The sequence below is a fragment of the Suricata suricatta genome, chromosome 9 (assembly GCF_006229205.1).
Source record: "Suricata suricatta isolate VVHF042 chromosome 9, meerkat_22Aug2017_6uvM2_HiC, whole genome shotgun sequence".
In the NCBI taxonomy this organism is placed as follows: domain Eukaryota; kingdom Metazoa; phylum Chordata; class Mammalia; order Carnivora; family Herpestidae; genus Suricata; species Suricata suricatta.
The window spans coordinates 102,358,905-102,378,476 of NC_043708.1; the positions used below are offsets into that span (position 1 = coordinate 102,358,905).

At 45.9% G+C, this 19,572-nt stretch overlaps 1 protein-coding gene across 1 annotated transcript in view; it reads left to right on the forward strand.

The window, feature by feature from the left end:
- Positions 1 to 19,572, forward strand: part of ANKDD1A (ankyrin repeat and death domain containing 1A) — a 35,167-nt gene that overhangs the window by 12,404 nt on the left and 3,191 nt on the right. The window contains exons 5-13 of the mRNA XM_029952383.1: positions 1,266 to 1,370; positions 2,085 to 2,183; positions 5,669 to 5,767; positions 6,154 to 6,252; positions 8,212 to 8,310; positions 14,788 to 14,886; positions 15,942 to 16,040; positions 17,033 to 17,128; positions 19,095 to 19,299. Coding sequence (XP_029808243.1) covers positions 1,266 to 1,370; positions 2,085 to 2,183; positions 5,669 to 5,767; positions 6,154 to 6,252; positions 8,212 to 8,310; positions 14,788 to 14,886; positions 15,942 to 16,040; positions 17,033 to 17,128; positions 19,095 to 19,299 — 1,000 coding nt within the window. The remainder of the gene's footprint in view (positions 1 to 1,265; positions 1,371 to 2,084; positions 2,184 to 5,668; positions 5,768 to 6,153; positions 6,253 to 8,211; positions 8,311 to 14,787; positions 14,887 to 15,941; positions 16,041 to 17,032; positions 17,129 to 19,094; positions 19,300 to 19,572) is intronic.

A 19,572-nucleotide genomic window follows, 5' to 3' on the forward strand; every position in this document is an offset into this window, starting at 1 on the left:
ACAGGATTTGCAAACCTCCCTCACTTAAATATTGCTTCTGGAGCCAAGAGACTGTCTTTTTGCCTACCCCTTTTCCCACCGTGGCCACTACTCTCTGTTAAAGAACAAAACTCAAGTGAGTAAATTTAAAGATCTAATTGGCTTTATTCAATGATTCATGAATTGGGCAGCATCCCATCTAGCAAATAGAAAGGAGCTCCAGGGAGCTGTATAAAATGAAAGACTTTTATAGGCAAAAGGAAGTGGGGCAAGGAAGTTATTCTAGCAGAGTGGATTGTTTTAGGCAAGATCACCTTCCTTTAGGGGACAGTGGGGGTGGTCTACCAGGTTTTTTTTTTATTTATTTGGAGAGTAGGCGAGTGACAGAAAGAAGGAGAGGGAGAGGGAGAGGGAGGGAGAGGGAGAGAGAGAGTCCCAGGCACTGACAGTGCAGAGCCCAATGCAGGGCTCCAACTCATGAACCATGAGACGGTTAACCGACTGAGCCACCCAGGTGCCCTTGTCAGGTGGATTTCCTCCCTAGTGTTGACCACGAAGATCCAGACTGACTGGCTAAGATGACTTCTCTAGGAGATGCTGAAGCTGCAGTCAGGTTAGTTGTTAAGTCTCAGTTTGGGGCTAAGTCTCACTTAGCACAGGTGACTCCATTTTGAGTCTATTTTCTCTTTTTTAACATCTCCTAGTCCTCACAGACTCCAACAGCTCTCATCTTCTCCCCGGAAGGTTAGGAGGTTACCACCTAGAGACAGACACTGGGCACTTAATCACTTCTTTCTTCATTTGGGGCTGTATCAAAATCAGATGCTAGAACCTTGTTCCAATGTCCTGTGGTTGGGGGGAGTATTCTGGGGACTGTTCGTACTGTGTAACCTCATCTTACATCCTGAACTATTTTTCAGCGTATAAAAATCTTGCTATAGAGGATGCTGTCCAATCCCTTCAGCCACCCACTGAGGCAGTCAGGGGTTATTATCCTGATTTGACCTCTGAGAAAATGGAGGCTCATAGAGGTCCAGATAACTTGGTCAAGACCAGACTGCATTGCTGATAAATGCTGGAGCTGGGATTTGAACTCTTGCATCCCAATTCGTACCAGGCCTTGTGAAGCTGAGTGGGCACTTGTGGTTTTCCCCACTTATATACTGCGTTGTTTCCATGGTTAAGCTGTGTTCTAGGTTGCAAACATTCACCGTTTGGGAGACAGCCAGTGGGTGAGAAGGGCCCCCCTTTCTAGACTGGAGAGACTACCCTGGGCTTGTTTCCAGGATGGCCTGACCTTACTACACTGTGCAGCCCAAAAAGGCCACGTGCCAGTGCTGGCATTCATAATGGAAGACCTGGAGGATGTGCCCTTGGACCAAGCTGATAAGGTGAGAGTGGCCTCAAGGCTGTTTGTTCTTCCCTTTGGGCTTGGGGTTCCTGGGGCCACTCCCGCCCATTCCTTGAATGTATCCTTTGAGCTATGTGCAGACTGGACCCTGACTCAGGGAACTGCGGGTCAAGAAGGGGCATTAGGACACAAATGAGTCAGATACAGGGAGAACATGGTCAGTTCCCTCAGAGGGGTCTGATAAGGACTAATTAGGTAGATTAGACACGAAGCCACTGCTTTCTGCTTCCTGGAGGAGGAGGCATTTGGTGAATGAACTGGATTTTGTTGGTAAGATTGGAAAGCAGGGAGGTTTTATAAATAGAGAGGAAAGCATTGCTAAAGCTTTAGAAGTGGAAAAGGGCCCTATGGGTGTGAATTCAGATGGTTTGGGATTTGGGGAGCGAGAGCCAGGGGGCTTGTTGGGAGCCCCTCATGGAAATCTCCACCGACTTCAAGCCTCAGAAATCTGTCCTTCATTCAGTTGGCAGCAGGGAGCCACAGAAGCATTTCAGTGGGGGAGGAGCCCCACCCAGTGGGATCTTACTGGAAAGTTCATTCTGGGCTTTCCCTGGAAAGCGTGTAGGGTGAGGGGAGGGGAGAGTTTCTGGGTCAGGAGAGGCCCCTGCAAGCCCAGAGTGGTTGGCTAGGAGGGCAGGGTGGGCATGCCCACTGCGGGGTGCAGAAGGGTCACTTTCTTCCCCTCCCCCATCAGCTGGGAAGGACGGCATTTCACCGGGCTGCTGAGCACGGGCAGCTGGATGCCCTGGACTTCCTGGTGGGCTCTGGCTGCGAGCACAGTGTGAAAGACAAGGTACCATAACTGGGTCCCAGGGAAGGTCCAGGCTCTGGGCTCCTGACCAGTGTGGCACTGGCAGCTTACCTGTGCCTACTTTTTTTTTTTTTAAGTTTATTTATTTATTTTGAGAGAGAGCACGAAAGATCACACATATGAATGCGCACAAGCTGGGGAGGGGCAGAGAGAGAGAGAGAGAGAGACAATTCCAAGCAGGCCCCTCACCATTGACACAGGGCTTCAACCCATGAACCATGAGATCATGACCTGAGCTGAAATCAAGAGTTAGATGCTTAACTGACTGAGCCACCCAGGCACCCTGGGACAGACTTATTAATCTTCTGATTAATGCGCTTGGCCAGCATAAAGGACTTCTGTATATAAGTTAGTGACAGCGAGCTCACAGACAAATGCACCAGAGGATCTTAGAACTGGAAGTGTTCTTCATTAAAGGCCAATTCAACGTTCTCATTTTATAGATGTGGAAACTAAGGTGCAGAGAGGGGGATGCTTTAGCCAAGGTCACACAGCAAGACACAGGTTGAGCTGGGTTTGGAATTAGTAACCTGATGCCCAGCCCTGGGTTGCTCCCTCTCTTCAAGCTGCCTCATAAGGCACTAAGCCCTTGGGGTCTGTGCTGAATCCAGCTGTCCTCACTCATCCTGTTGGTCCTGAGAATCAGACCAGGCTGATTTCCTTCATTCTGGAAACAAGGGCTAAGCAGGTCATGCTCACGACCAGGCTATGGGCCAGGAACTGGGAGTACAGAGAGGAGGAAAGGACAGCCCCTGCCAGGACTCCTTTACCCAGGAGGCAAAAACATGATTGTACCCACAGTGCCAGCAAGGCAGGAGCACCGAAACCGGAAACCAAGCAAAGCCCAGCTTTGATGAGCTTACCATTGGAATATTGCCATCGGAAATTCTAGAAAGAAGCTTTTAAGATTGCACACCCCTGTTATGTTTTGTATTTTCAGGTGAAAGGTGTTTTTATTTTGAATATCTTTTGGGGAAGAGGCATAGTAGCTTTTCAAGGCTCTGGGCCACAGAAGGTCTGACTCCTACGAGGACCCCATGGCCTGCTACAGTAGATCTGTGAGAACCCCCCACCCCCCCTCCCCGCCACCAGCAACACGGGGCACACCACGAGCATTGTGATAGGGAGGCTCTGAGAGCCCAGAGAGAGCGATTAGTTCCACTGGGAAAACGGAGGAGTTGCTGACAAGGCTCCCAGAGGTGGAGAGGCATCCTCACAGGAAGGAGAGGGCACTGGGCCCAAGGCCATGGCCTTGTTCTGCCCAGCTCCCCTGCCTCTGAGCCCCCTGCCCTGCTCAGATAGAGTGCTGAGTGCTCTGTTAGGGGGTCTGTGCCACCTGCACCTTCAAAGAGCACAATGTGGGTATTTATAACCCAGAAGGAGGACAAAACTCTCCACAGTCCTGCTATGGGGGGGGAAGGGGAGGCATGTGTTGGCCCCCACAGTTCACCACTTCCTTAGTGTCTCTTTGAACACAGACTTCAGAGCCACCTTCCCACAGCCTGGTCCTTGCTTGCAGCAGCCAGGCAGCTGTGCGCACATCTGTGGGGAAAGTGAGAAAGGAGCGAATCAAGCTGCCCAGGGGATATTTCCTTGTTGAGAGGATATTTTAAAGTTAACTTTTATTATTAACACAATATAGTAATGATCACAGAAGAAATTTAAATGCTTCATCTCGCAGTCCATAGGATAGTTATAGTTGTTTTATGCATGTGTGGACTTATCCTGAGGGGAGGTATGTCTATATCTGTTTTAAGTACCCCTTTGGCAATGGTGTATCTTCACACTCTCATTGGGCCCTTAAGAGTTCCACCCCTCAGGGCACCTGGTGGCTCAGTTGGTTAAGCATCTGACTTCAGCTCAGGTCATGATCTCACTGTTCGTGAGTTCAAGCCTCTGTTGCGATCTGTGCTCATAGCTCAGGGCCTGAGAGCTTACTTTGGATTCTGTGTCCCTCTCTCTCTCTGTCCCTCTTAGCTCACACTCTGTCTCTGTCTTTCTCAAAAATAAATAAAACATTTAAAAAAAAGTTTTTTCAAAAAGAGTTCTGTGCCTAATATGAATATCTTGATTCCTTCCTCAGGAAGGTACTGCGCTAGGCCAGGGCTGAGGAAAAGACCCTGAGCTAGAAGCCCCCAGGACTGGTAGAACTAGATATGTCCCAGAGCCCTTGTAGGTTGATGAATGGCTAAAGCTGGATTGTCCTTTCTATGTCTTTGTGGGTTCCTTCAGGGGCCATTGCTCTGGTTCTCCACCTGTGGTTCTTCCTTAGGGTCATATTCCTTCTCTGGCTGTCCCCTTCCAGCTCTCCTCCACAGAAAGATCCTTTTAGGGACAGCCCCACCAGGAGTACCTGAGTGGCTCAGTCAGTTAAGCGCCTGAGTTTGGCTCAGAGCATGATCTCACAGTTTGTGGGTTTGAGACCTGCATTGGGCTCTGTGCTGGCAGCCTGTAGCCTGCTTTGGATTCTGTGTCTCTCTCTTTCTCTCTCTCTGCCCCTCTCCCGCTACCCCACTCCCTCTTTCAAAAATAAATAAACATTAAAAAAATTTTTTTAAGAAGGACAACGGCACCTGATTACTCTTGACAGGAGCCAATTCTGAAGTTAGGGGGCCTCTGCCCCACCCAGTGGCACCACCTTGCTTGGCTCTGTTGTTCTCACCTTTAGATATGAGACAACTACCAGCCCTGTAGTTCTTAAGTTCCAGGAGATACATGTCAGTCTCTCCATCATAGTATTTACTTGTTGAACAAGTATTTTACTGAATGTCTGCCACATGCCCCGGCCCCAAACATTGGCAAACAAGTAAAAAGAAATCCCTGCCCTTGAGGCATTTATGTTCTAGCAGGAAGAGTCAGACAATAAACAATAAGCAAAGTATATAAGCAAATTATAGAGTCTGTTAGGTTATCAGTGCTCTGGGGGAAGAGGGAAAGAAGAGTCGAGCAGGATCAGGGGATCAGGAGGACAGAAGGTGGAGGTTGCAATTTTAAATAGTGTGGTCAGTGTGGCCATGCTATTCGGTGAGAAGCTCCCATCTTGAGCTGGGCCATGTGGCTGGCTGCCTGGGCACAGCCTGAGCACAGAGGGAGGAGAGCCTTGGCTGGAGCAGGGGAGAGGATGGATCTGGGAGGGACTGGCTTTAGACGAGCAGGGAAAGTAGGGGTGGTGTTGGTTTTGCCCCCAAGTAATGTGTCTACCTTGCTGTGCAAGGAAAAACCGGGACCTGGGCCTTGTAAGTGCTCCTGGTTGTAGTTTGAGGCACACTTTTCAGGGTCAGGGAGATACTGGCCCAGTGTTCAGGGCTGCAGTTTGTTATCGACTTGCTCTGTGACCCTAGATGAGCCACTTCCCTTCTTTGGAACTCAGCTTCCAGGTCTATAAAATGAGGGTGGTTCCAGCAGGTCCCCAGGGCCTTCAAGGGTCTCTGATTCCACTGGTCCCTCAGGAGCCCTTCTGCCTGCAGGAGGGGAATACAGCCCTTCACCTGGCTGCTAGCCGTGGCCACCTGACTGTGTTGCAGCGACTCGTGGACATCAGGCTTGACCTGGAAGAGCAGAATGCGGTGAGTTGCTGCCCAGAAGATGCAGAGATGCGTGGCGCTTGCTCACTCTCTGCTTTCGAGGAACCCACAGCTTGTGGTGCAGCCTGATTTTCCCCCACTAGAGGCTTCCTGGAGTAAGAAGGAATAGACAGAGGGCAGGGGCCAAGGCAGCTTGGAGGGTGAGAACATGAGCAGGGGTATGGAGGCGGGAGTGAATATATTACTTGCTCCTCAAGGTAGGGGGCTCAGGGAACCACAAAAAATCACCCAGGTCATTGTCCTCAGTAGCATGGCCAGCCCTGGAAAGCTTCAATAGGCCCTGGAGCCGTGGGGTAAGGGGGCGGGGGGACTTCTCAGGGTCTGGCCTCAGCCTCCCTGCCATCCTCACACCTCTGCACATGTTTCAGGAAGGTCTGACTGCCCTGCACGCAGCGGTCGAAGGCATCCACCCTGACTGCGTGCAGCTGCTCCTTGAGGCTGGGAGCAACGTGAACGCCCTCACCCAGGTAGGTGAGGACTTGGACCCCAGGACTGATGTCTGTCCCTGGCTACTGAGCCCTGGCCCTAATCCTAACCGTGTTTGAATAGAGGCCCTGAGGTGCCGGGCCCAGGCTGTGGTCTTGGCTTCTCCACTACTGAGCTCTGTGACAATGGGCAAGTTACCTACATTGTCTGAGCCTCATTTCCCAACTGTAAAATGGAGATGCTATGTAGTTGCTTTTTTTACATTGCTGCTGAAGAGTAAATACCCCTCCTGGTGCCTGGGATGTCTTGAGAGCTCAACACTGTTGGTGTCTTCTTATTGCTGGGTATTTGGTAGTTCACGAGTCCCCTTTATAATGATTACTTGGGAAAAATGTCCCCTGTTTTATCTATAAAGAAACTGAAGCTTTAGAGAGATTCCGTGACTTTTGCAGGTCACAGGCTGGTAAGAAACAAAGCTGAGTCTGAAAAGCCTATTCCCCTGACTCCGGAGCTCATGGCCTAGAAGGTTTGCCCTGCGTGTGCAGGGGCCACACCCGCCCTGAGAGCCGGAAGCCTGGGAGAGGCCTCTTCCCTCTCACGGCTGTACTTAAGTCAGCCGTTGGAATTTCTCCTCTGTGCCCTGGAAAGGGGGATTGTGGCCTTCCCTTAGGTAGGGAGTTGGCGTTTTTGTTTTGTGTTGTTTTTGCTTTTTACTTTTAGATCAATGACAAATAATCTTTCTTGGCTGATTGAATGGCTTCAGGATCTGGAATTCTCTATTTGTTCTAAATTTCAATAATAAGGCAATAATAATAATAAAAAATATAATATCAAAAATAGCTTAAAAAGCAGAGGAATTAAAATAGTATGCTATAAATGCTGAATATAAAAGAAGGCAGTGAAGGAGAAACAGAAGAGCAAAGAAGACAGGAGACATAGAGAAAATAAGTAGCAAATGCCAAGTGTAAATTTAATAATGATATCAATGTTAAACTCCCCTGAATGTGAATAATGCTTAAAAGTCACAAAACACTTAACTTACAGAAGTAGCACCCTCTGCCCCATGACACCAGGGCCCACCTAGAGGAGGAAAGAAGCTGCCCCAGGGCACCCAACTATGTCCTTCCGTCTGCCTGATGCTCTTTGGTCAGCATCCCTTTCTCTGTGCCCAGCACAATGCTCAGCACTGGAAGGGGGCAAAAGACGTGAAATGTCTAGGCTACTTCCTCAGCAGTAGCAGCATAGGAGTTGAGAGACTGGGGAGGTCGTGTCCAGCTGGTGGCCATTGGCAGGGCTGGCGCTGCCCACTGCACTGAGCCTTGTGCTCCAGCCTTGGCTTGACGCTTCTAGCAGAGGGCACATTCTATTTGGACACCCCCACCCCTCGCAGGCTCTCTAAGGAGGGGGCTAACCCAAAGTGATTATATTTTCCACTGGGAAGTGGACTGGTTCCCATCCACCCTTGTGCATTCAGCTCAGACAGGACTTTGGGAAGGTGACCAGCTCGTTCCACTTTGTCCCATACTGTCCTGGTTTTGAAAGGAGAAGTCCTGGGGAACAGTCTGGATGGTCTGTGACAGTTGGCCACCTAGAGGGGTCTGCCTGGCGGAGTGGAGGGGTATCTTACGTGAGATCATCGTTTGGCCGGGGTGCCCTCTGAATGAAGAAGAGCACTTAGAAGGCCCACAAGGTGAAGCCCTTGCACTGGCCCTGCCAGTCTCCCGCTCCAGTGGGGCAGTGTGCACCAGGTGGAGTTTACTCTGTACTGGCAAATCTTATTTGTTCTCCTCTTTGATGTACATTCTGGAGTTTGTGAAAGGAGAAACGGAAAAGCTCAGACCACAGTGAGCTCCTCTTACTAGTCACCAAGTCTGGGCAAGGCATTGATTTTTCCAGCTTCAGGGTTTAATGGGGTAATAGTCCCAGGGTTTTGAGACACAAATGGAGTAATGGATCCCAAAGCCCCACTGGACATTGCACTGATGCCTGTTTTCCTCTAGAAAAAGCAGAGCTGCCTCCACTACGCAGCCCTGGGTGGCTCTGAGGCTGTGGCCCGGGCCCTCATCCATGCAGGAGGCCACACCAACATAGCTGATCATGTAAGTGTGGGGGCTTGGGTTGAGGGGGTCCCCACCGCAAAGTCTTCATGACCTCACTGGTGAAGCCCAGCAGAGATGGGCATGTTAGGCCCTTGGGGTTGGGATAGGGGCCAGGACTGGGGGACCTGGCCACATGAGGGTGGGCCAGATAAGCTTCTAGCTAGAATAGGGTTAGCAACCAAGTTGCATTTCTCCCCAAGTGAATTATCTGCTTATGTTCTCCACTCATTTATCCATTGGAACTTAGTGACGATCTTTCATATTACAGATCTAGCCTATTGGTTGCTCATTTTTTCCTGTTATGTTGTGTGGTATGCGCATAGGTGACAGGATATCCTTGTGGTTAAGACATGGACTATGTCAGACAACCTGGCTTTGAGGCCTGGCACTGCCATTCACTGAATGACCTTGGGAAAGTTGCTCTGACCTCCCTGGCCCTATGTTTCTTTATCAATAGTCACTCTTATTATTCCCATTATATAAATAAAGAACTATCTGTTGTTTAGATTGGAAAGAGGTCATCTTCTAACTAAAAGAATACTATATTTAAAATAACGGTAAAAGCAGTGTAACACAATTCTTCAGAATGCACAGATCCCTAATCCCAGCACCCTAGTAAAGCAATGACTTTTCCTTATCCCCTTCCAGTTTTCCTCATATGTGTGGTAGCACCTCCATCTAGAAAGAAGCTAGGCGAAGGCAGAATTCTGGAAAGGGGGTTACTTATTTGTTTCTACCCATTAATATATCAGAATTTTTATTCTAGTCCAGTGGAGACTATCCAGCTCAGATATCAAACATTACTAGTTTTTCTAGCAACCATTTTTAATACCAGATGTAGTTCAGTGACCACATCACACTTAACGGTTCCTTGATGGTTTGGTAATTAAGTTGTTTCTAACTTTTTCAGAGTAAATAATGATTTTGTGAACTTTTTTTTTTTGAGAGAGAGAGAGAGAGAGCAAGTGAGCAAGGCTAGAGAGAGAGAGAGAGAGAGAGAGAGAGAGAGAGAGAGAGAGAGAGAGAGAAAATCCCATGAGGGGTAGAGAGAGAGAAGTGGGGCTCACCCAAAGCAGGACTTGAGCTCACCTGAAGCAGGACTCAGCATCTTTTAGTTATGATTTGATTTTTGATGTTTAACTCTTTTATTCTCCTAAAATGTATTTTTGTATATGGTGTGATAATCAATAGATTTCCCCTCCAAATTTTCAATAGTTCTATGTCAAGTGAATTTATGAAAGAATTCTAACATTGTTAGTGCTTTTTCATTCTTTCTGTTGTCACATATTTGCATTTTGATGTATGATAGGCTTTATATCTAGGTAAGTGATTCTCTTTTGGTAAGGTGTATATCTAATCTTGAGCTGGTACCATATTATTTTCATTATTATTGCCTTGTAAGTTATTTTTAAGCCACATAAAGCTAGTCTCCTTTAATGATCCTTGTCTCTTAGTATAAGCTTTTATCCTTTTAGTTCTCAAATTTTTTTCCCAGCTGAAATTTAAAGTATTTTTTTCAATTAAAAAATTCAACTTAAGGATACAAAATCAATGTACAGAAACCTGTTGCATGCCTGTACGCTCATAATGATACAGCAGGGTGAAATTAAGAAAATGATCCCACACCACATCAATGAGAGAAAGGATAAAAGCCACATGATCATTTCAATAGATGCAGAAAAAGCATTTGACACAGTACAATATCCATTCATGAAAAAACGCTCTGCAAAGTAGGTCCAGAGGGAACATATCTCAATATAATAAGTCTTTATATGAAAAACCCACAGCCAACATCATACTCAATAGTGACAAACAGAGCTCTTCCGCTAAGCTGAGGAACAAGACAAGGATATCTATTCTCACCACTTTTATTCGGCTTAGTCCTGGAAGTCCTAGCCATAGCCGTTAACCAACATAAAGAAATAAAGAGGCAGCCAAATTGGTAAGGAAAAAGTAAAACCTCATTATTTGCAGATGACATGATACTACATATAGAAAACCCAGAAGACTCCACCAAAAAACCTGCTAGAGTTGATAAATGAATTCGGTAAAGTCACAGTACATAAAATCAATGTGCAGAAATCTGCTGCATTTTTATAGACTGATAATGAAACAGCAGAAAGTGAAACTAAAAAAACAATCTCATCTACAATTACACTAAAAACAATAAAATATCTAGGAATAAACTTAATCAAAGAGATGAAAGACCTGTACTCTGAAAGCTATAAAACACTGATGAAAGAAATTCAAGACAATGCAAAGAAATGGGAAGATATTCCACCCTGATGGGTTGGAAGAACAAATATTGCTAAGATGTCCATATTACACAAAGCAATTTACAGCTTTAATGCAATCCCTATTAAAGTACCAACAGCATTTTTCACAGAACCAGAACAAATAATCCCCAAATTTGCACGGGACCACAAGACCCTGAGTAGGCAAAGCAATCTTGAAATAGAAAACAAAACTGGTGATGTCATATTTCCAGACTTCAAAACTGTAGTAGTTAAAACAGTATAGGGGCACCTGGGTGGCTCAGTCAATTAAGCTTCCGGCTTCGGCTCATGTCATGATCTCACGGTTCGTGGGTTTGAGCCCCGTGTCGGGCTCTGTGCTGACAGCCAGCTCAGAGCTGGAGCCTGCTTTGGATTCTGTGTCTCCCTCTCTCTTTGTCCCATCCCTGCTAGGCTGTCTCTCTCTGTCTCTCAAAAATAAATAAAAAATATAAAAAAAAGAAAAAATTAAAACAGTATAGTATTATAAAAATAGACATAAAGATCAATAGAATAGAAAGGAAAACCCAGAAATGAACCCACAATGACACAGTCAATTAGTTTTTGACAAAGAAGGAATGAACACACAATGGGGAAAAGAGTCTCTTCAACAAATGGTGCTGGGAAAGTTGGACAGCCGCACGCAAAAGAATAAAACTTCCTTTCACTATACGCAAAAATAAGCTCAAAATGGATTAAATAACTAAATGTGATACCTGAAATGATAAAAATCCTTGAAGAGAGCACAGACAGTAATTTCTGACATCAACCATAGCAACTTTTTTCTACATAGGGCTCTAGACACCAGGGAAACAAAAGCAGAAGTAAACTATTGGGACTACATCAAAATAAGAAGCTTCTACACAGCGAACGAAACAGTCAACAAAACTAAAAAGCAGCCTTCAGAATGGAAAAAGATATTTGTAAATGACATAGCTGATAAAGGGTTTGTATCCAAAATATATAAAGAGCTTAATACAATTCAACACCCCCCACAATAAATAATTCAATTAAAATACAGGCAGAAGAAATGAACAGATGTTTCTCCAAAGAAGACATATGGATGGACAACAATCACATGAAAAGATGTTCAACATCACTCATTGTCAGGGAAATACAAATCCAAACTACAGTCAGAGATCACCTCACGCCAGTCAGAATGGCTAAAATCAAAAACATAAGAAATAAGTGTTGGCAAGTGTATGGACAAAAAGGAACCCTCATGCCTTCTTGGTGGGAATGCACACTGGTGCAGCCACTGAGAACAGCATGGAGATTCCTCAAAACCTTCTGATGGTGACATTTGGTCTGATGAATGGAGCCACCATGATTTATTAACCTCCTCAACTGTGGTATAGCATCAGGTTTACTTGCCAATGCAGGTAGCATAGTTTTGTGCATCTGACAGTTTTTGGGGAAAGATTCTCAGCAATAGTGAATTTGAGGTCAAATATTGTGAGCATCTTTCTAGCTCTTGATAGGTAAGCTGAACCCCTTCCTAGAAGTCTTGTGCCGATCTGCAGAGCCGCTAGCAATGTCCGGGCTGCTTGTTTCTTAGTCCTCTCACCCGAATTGTATATTAGCTTTTCCATTTTCTCCCAATTAAAAAAGACCCCAAAAGCACCTGGCTGGCTCAGTCAGAAAGAGCATGAGACCCTTGATCCCGGAGCCATGAGTCCAAGCCCCATGTTGGGTATAGAGATTACTTTAAAAAATTAAAATCTTGGGGTACCTCGGTGCCTCAGTCCAACTCGTAGGTCATCATCTCATGGTTCATAGATTTAAGCCCCACATTGGGCTCTGCACTGATAGCACAGAGCCTTCTTGTGATTGTCTCTCTCCCCTCCACTCAAAAATAAATAAATAAATAACTTAAAAATTAAAATCTTTTTAAAAAATAACAACACGGGACCTTGTGAGGAAACTGTTCTGTATCTTGACAATGTAGTGGATATATGGACATACACATGTGATAAAATGGCATAGAATTAAACACACATGTACAACTGACCTCAAGTGAAGCTGGGAGATCTGAATAAGATGGCAGGCATTATCAGAGTCGTTAGCCCGCCTGGGATATTTCCAGGGTTTTGTAAGATGTTACCATTGGGGGAAAGTGGGTGAAGGATACACCAGCTCTCTGTATTATTTCTTAATTGCATAAGAATCTATAATTACTTCAAGGTGAAAACAGAAAGTTCTGCTCCTTTAAAAAAATTTAAAAATCTCTGGAAGGTTACACTTAAAAGCAGGGATCAAGGTTACCAATGGGTTTTAGGAGTAGGGAGTATGAGCAGGTAAGTGAATGCGGGTAGAAGAAAGCTTTTCACTAGATACCTGTGTACTTCTTGGTTCTTTTGGTTTTTATAAATAAAATGTAAAACAACTAAAAGTCATACTTGCTCTTTCCACTCCCCTTTCTGACCACATTTTCCCAGATGGGTTTCCAGGATGACCGAGGCTATATCCGGTGTATTTGGTTATTTTATCTCCATAGCCTTCTGCTTCCTGGGAAGCCCAGACTTAGAGTTCTGACAAACTTCCAGGCTCACCTGAGTTGTGCATTTGAGCCAGTTTCTAGTCTCTGCCCCTGTTCACTGTCACAGCAGACCTTTTTTGGGCCTGATTTTATTTCTGTTATCTGACAGTGATCTGAGGACATGGTTGAAATTCTTATGGTGGTTTTTACCTGGGTTTAAACTTTTTTTCTAGATGTGTTTCAGGATGCTTTTTGGTATTCACTGAAATTTGAGTTTGGGATTACATTAAACTTATAAATAATATAAAATGGTCATCTTTATATAATTTTTTAGAATTTTTTTCAATGTTTATTTTTGAGAGACAGAGGGTAAGCAGGGGAGGGGCAGAGAGAGAGGAACAGACAGAATCCAAAGCAGGCTCCAGGCCCAGAGCTGTCAGCACAGAGCCTGACATGGGGCTCAAACTCATGAACTGTGAGATCATGACCTGAGCCGAAGTCAGACGTTTAACTGACTGAGCCAGCCAGGACCCCCTATAATATTTTTTCACTAGGAGCATGAAGTCTTGCCATTTCTTTATGTCTTCTTTTATATCCTTCAGTGATGTTATTTAGCTTTTAGTTTGCCTTTGATATGTCCATCTCCAATTATACTCTACATAAATACTTTATATTTTTTGACTTTGTATTTTTTTTAATTATGTCATTTATTATAGACATTTAATACAGGAATACTCTGACTTTTAATTTTACTACGGGTTTTATTTAGGGGGTAATAGCTTTTATTTTTAACCTGTCTAGATATACAATCACATTGCCTACAAACAATTGCATAAATATTCTTTTCCAATATCAATAAACCTTTTTTAAATTTTCTGGCCTAAAGTACTAATAGATATCAGTAGTGGACAGTTTTGGGGTGTGTGTGTGTGTGTGTGTGTGTGTGTACTCTGTTCTGTTATCTTCTTATACTTAAAATGTGAGCCTGTTTTTTTCACCATCGAGTGTTTAGCTTTGTACTCTTCCACTGAGTTTGTGTCATTATATCACCTAGAGGGAAGGATGCTGTTGCAGTATCTCCACTTTGTCATGTGGTCAGGCATCAGAGCGGACCACTGATGAAGGAGTCTTCCAGCCTTGAGTGAGGCCTTGGATGTGTGTTGCCTCAGAGTAAGGTCTCTGTTGTAGTCCTGGCTGGCTCTTTCATTCCTCCCTTCCTTCCACGGATAAACAGTAGTCAGGCACCTACCTGGGTGTTGACGGGAGAAACTCCAATAATACAGGGTTCCTATTAGTGATTCAGCAAGTCACTTATATCTTCTGATCCTTGGTGTTCCCATCTGTAAGTGGAAAATACTAATGACACCATTCCTATTAAGTGTTGTTGCTAAAGGGGCCCTCAGCAAGCATTACGTGCTAGATGAAGAGGAGCAGAGAAGGGAAATGACTTGCCCACAGTTCCATAGTGAGTTTCTGGCATAGCAAGGTCTCAAATTTGGGTCTTCAGACTCCCACCCACCTTGAGGATCAGTTTTGGGTTCCAGGGATTCAGCCTTTGGGGTTATAGATTCCTCAAGTCACCCATGTCCTCTGAGGAGCAAGAAGGGACAAACTTAGAAGCCCTGTATCTATATACCCCTCCCTACTTCCATCCCCCCAGCACCAAGCTGTGCTGGGCAGTCCTGGGAAGGACCCATCAATTGATTCTTGTGTCTCCTCCCCCAGCAGGGTGCCTCTCCTATGCACCTCGCTGTGAGGCACAACTTCCCCGCCTTGGTCCAGCTCCTCATCGACGCGGGCAGTAACCTGGATGCCACTGACAATGTAAGTAGTTGCAGAAACCATCTGGACCCCAGGGAGCCCTCTGGGCACCCTCCCAGGTAGCAGGGCTTGGCTGTAATCTCCTAGCATGGCCCAGAGTTGAGGAATTCGTTTTTTGAGCTTATAAAAGGCTGTTTAAGTATTTGTTGAAGGGAACATCATTTTATCAACCATTCCTCTATTTTGAACATTTTGGTGGTTTCCAAGTTTGGTTGTTGCCATGGTCTGTATAACACTGCAGTAACCATCTTCCTACGTTCAACCATTTCCTTTCATTGATTTTTTTTTTCCCCTTCAAGAAAATTCCCAGGACACGGTGACTGGGGCAGTCTTGGGGAACAAGAAGTTGAGTCCTGAAGTTGTGCTCAGTCAGGAGCCCTTTTAATTCCCCATCCCCACAACCATCTAGCCCTCAGTGCCAACACATACAGCCGCTCGTGGTGGAAAGCAGCTTCGCAGGATAGATCATATACCTTCACAATGATCAGTATTTGCACTTCTGTGAATTGAGTCTTAAGAAACATATTAAAAGCTCATACACAAAGATATTTATTGCAGCATTTCGTATCAATCTTCAACATGGAAATGGCCCAAATATTTAATAAAAGAGAAGTGGTCAGGTAGCTTATGGTTATAGATGTAGACTACTATGGAGCTGTTAAAAACAGTGTTTATCAGAGTTTATAATATGTGGAAATGTTAGGTTAGGTAGAACAATGGATGCAAAATGTTTATATGGGATGATCTTATGTAAAACCAGTAAACCAAAAGCATTCTGCATTAAAGACTAGAAAAAATATATTAGGATTGTTAGAGAGATTGACTTGGTGAGCTAACAAGTGGTATTTTTTCCTTTGTTCTTTCTGCTTTTTTGTTTTTACCAAGTTTTTCTCTGGTATTAGGTTAATGACCAAACCCATCTTATCCTCTCCTATAACTTCTTAGAGAAACTTTTTAAGGGCCAGATAAGAGTGTTCCCACCTTGGAACTGTCCTGTCTTGGAGCCTTGGGCCACTGGTACATGCTTTTCTACTCCCGTGTCCCCTTGGCTTCTCCAGAGGCAGCAGACACCCCTCCACCTTGCTGCGGAGCACGCCAGGCCGGACATAGCAGAGATGCTCCTCGTCGCGGGGGTTGACTTAAACCTAGGAGATAAGGTACCTCTGCTCCCCACCAGCCACCCTTTCAAGCTTTCATGGCTTCCTCTTTGCCAGAGGCCCTATTACAAATGCCTCCTGCTCTCAGACTATTCAAGGCTTTCCATCCTTTATATACTAGCTCAAATGCAGCCTCCTCCGGGAAGCCTTCCTGCCCCTCCATCACTTTCCCCTTCCTCCTCGGAGGTCCCTCAGGACTTGGCTGGCCCTTCTCCTGGTCTAGAACTGCTATGTGGTCATCTTCTGAGTCATGGCCCCTCAGACTTTGAGCTCCTTGAGCCGCCTGGTGGGGAGGGGAGAGGGAGCAGAGGAGCACGGTTGCACAGCCCCCCGAGTGCAGGACACGGTGGGGAAGCTACCTGGCTCTTCGTGCCTCTGGGCGGGCTACTTCCTCAGGTGGCTGGAGGTTCCAGACCAGCTGAAGATTTGGTCTGAGGCCGAGAATGTCACGGGCTCATGAGGGGAAGGAGCTTGCACCTGTGACCCAGTATGGTGTGGGGGAAGAGTTGGGGGCAGAAACGGGCCCTGAGGCTGGATCTGGGTGGGACTCCCTGCTTTGAGCTGGGCCCAAGGCAGCTGACCATCTCCCTGCGGGTGCCTAAAGGGATTGAGGCCAGACTTGTGCGGGAGGTCTGGAGCAAAGTTGGGGAGGGCAAATGTGACCTAATGAACCCAGTCTCCTTTTCTAAGCTCCAGTTTCATCTGATAAGTGGGGCAGGTAACCGCTATTTCAAAGGTAATGTGAAGGAGTTGGGCAGGCTGTTTCATAAGCTCTAAAATTTAGTAGATTCTAAAGAAACAAGAGGTGGTTGCTGGATTTATTATTATTGCCTCAGTCAGTCCCTCCTCATGCCCAGAAAACTTTTCTGCTCTCCCATGTAGACTGCTGGAAACTGCTTTCTTTGGGCAGGACTGTTTGTAGTTAGTACTAGAGGCTACCCTACACCCCACCCATAGCAACTCTGGCCTCCATTCTTCCTTCTTACTTGCAGCAAGGGAAAACCGCCCTGGCAGTGGCCGCCCGCAGCAACCACATCAACCTGGTGGATATGATCATAAAAGCTGATCGCCTCTACAAATGGGAGAAGGTACTGAGACCCTGCGCTTGGTCTCTCCATGCTGCAAAGGGAGTGTATGGGCTTGGCTGTAGGTGGGGCTGGCATTGGACCCCAACCCTGAGCAACTCAGGGCCAGCCTCAGTTTCCCAGGAGTGCTAATCCCTGTCTTACCTAACACCTGGGTTGTTTGTGAACATCCGGAGACGAGTGAGCACCGAAACCACACTGAAACAAGGCAGACTGAGGTCCATGCCGGTGTGGAGATATTACTGGACAGTCTTACAGCTCCTGGTTGACGGGTGCACGTGAGCATGCCGGCACGCATGAATAACAGGATGGCAAGTTCGGTTCAGCTCACTGCCATCTTCAGGTGATTGGAATTGCTGTTCCGGGTGTGCTCTTCAGGCAACTTCCTGAGCCCAGGAGGAAAGTGTGCTGGAATTGATTAGTGATGTCTGCGGAAGAATTGGGGAAGAAGAGTATCAGGTGTAGGGCCACGCTGTTCCAGGCCTCAGCAAATAGGGATGGGGCGGGAGTTTTTTTTTGACATCTTGAAGGTTGTTTTTGTATACAGAAAATATTTTTTGCATTTACTTTAGTTTTAAAGATCAATACTAGATTTATTACAAATTTTAAAACCTAGTTTTCCTTGAACTTTTAAATCATTTTATCAATCTTATTCCACTTATACAACTACTATATTTTTGGAATTTTAGGAATTTCCACTTTCAAGGAAGCCTTTGATTAATGTTTGGACCTATGTTTAAGCTTAATTAAACTATCTTAAACATTTTAAACTGAATAAATAAATTTAAATTTTTAAAAGTACTTTGAATGCTTCCTAAATTCTTAAATTATCCTAGTATATCCATTAAATTAAACCTATAAATAGAGTCTCAAATATCTCAAACATTTCCATATTGTTTGCAAACTGAGTAAACTTATACCACTGAAATTTAAAAAAATCACTATTCCAAAATCAATTAGTTAATAACACATTTCAATAAGAATCAATAAGATATTCTCTTTCATGGACATGCTAGATTCTCAGAAACACTACAGCCGCTTTATGTACGACAGGTTATGCCTCAATGTAACCCCAAAATATTAGTACCAAGGGTGTGATGAACTGATTCATCTCTGTGCTTAATTCTAAAACCTCAGACTTTAAAAGTTCTCAACACTAAGGTGGCCAGGCAGTTAGAATTACACCCCCCCCACCTCCCACCCTCAGGCCAGTTCAATCAGAATCTCTGGTGTGGGGACCAAGCATCAGTAGTTAGTAAAGCCCCCAGATGATCCCAATGTACAGACGCGGCTGAGAACACTGCTCTGAGGAACCACCCTGCGTGAGAGTCAGTCTCCCTGGTCGCCATGTCACACGTGACTGGCCAGACATCGTTGACCAGGATGTAAACTTTGCAGCTGCAGACGCCAGAACACACCTGAGCTTTTTAACAACCAGAACTCTGCATCTACATCCTTTAGAAGGGCTTACTTAGGCTCTCGGGTTAAACTTAGGGTTTAACAAATGCTGTCACATAATTCTTTTATAACTTCTCATTTTATCAGCTGCTTTGCACAGAAGAATTCTGTAACCTTCCCCTTCACTACTTGTTGGAATTCCCCAAATCTCATTAGTGCCTGATCCTGGGCTTGACTGGGGTTAGCCACAGCCACTGAGTCCTCCTGCTGGCACTTGTGCTGTGAGAACACAGGGAAAAGAGAGAAATTGGGAAGGCCTCCTGGAAGATGTGGCATGTAGACGGTCTCTTGACCGTGGCAGTGGGGTTGAGGGACAGGGAGGTGAGAAAAGGAGTTCTGGATGGAGGAACAATGCAAGCAGCTGGAGTGCCAGAGGTAAAAGCAAGGCATAGAGTGAGAAGCCAGAAACACCAGGCCTGTGATGATGCCAGTACCCTGTCCAGGCTCCGGAGGGAGAGCCTGGCAGGGATTTCCCCAGGTGGCAGCTGCACTTTTGGGATCTGCCCCACAGGATCACGTCTTGTGCAGGGACCCCAGGGATCCCTCTGGGAAGAACTTGACCTTTAAGCAGGACCATCGGCAGGAAATGCAGCAATTCTACTCTGTGCTGTGGCAACTGGCTTCCAGGCACCTGCGGCCTCAAGAGTGGAAGAAGCTCGCCTACTGCTGGGAGTTCACCGAGGCCCACGTCCGTGCCATCGAGCAGCAGTGGACAGGTACACCCTGCCTCTCCCCACCCCAGAGCGACCAGTGGGTGGGAGGGAGGGGGCTCTTGTATATTCAGTTTTCTGCATTTCGGGGTGGGGGCGGAAGCCCATGCAACCTGCGTCTCAGCCGAGGCAGGCCACGTGCCAGCGCCCACATCCTGTGTGCTCCTCCATCCTTCCAGGCCTTTGCTCCGGCTGGGCCCTCCGTCTCTCCCTCACCATTGACCTGTAAACTTCACAGTCTTCATGAATTAGCCGACACCCATCATTCACACAAGCTAA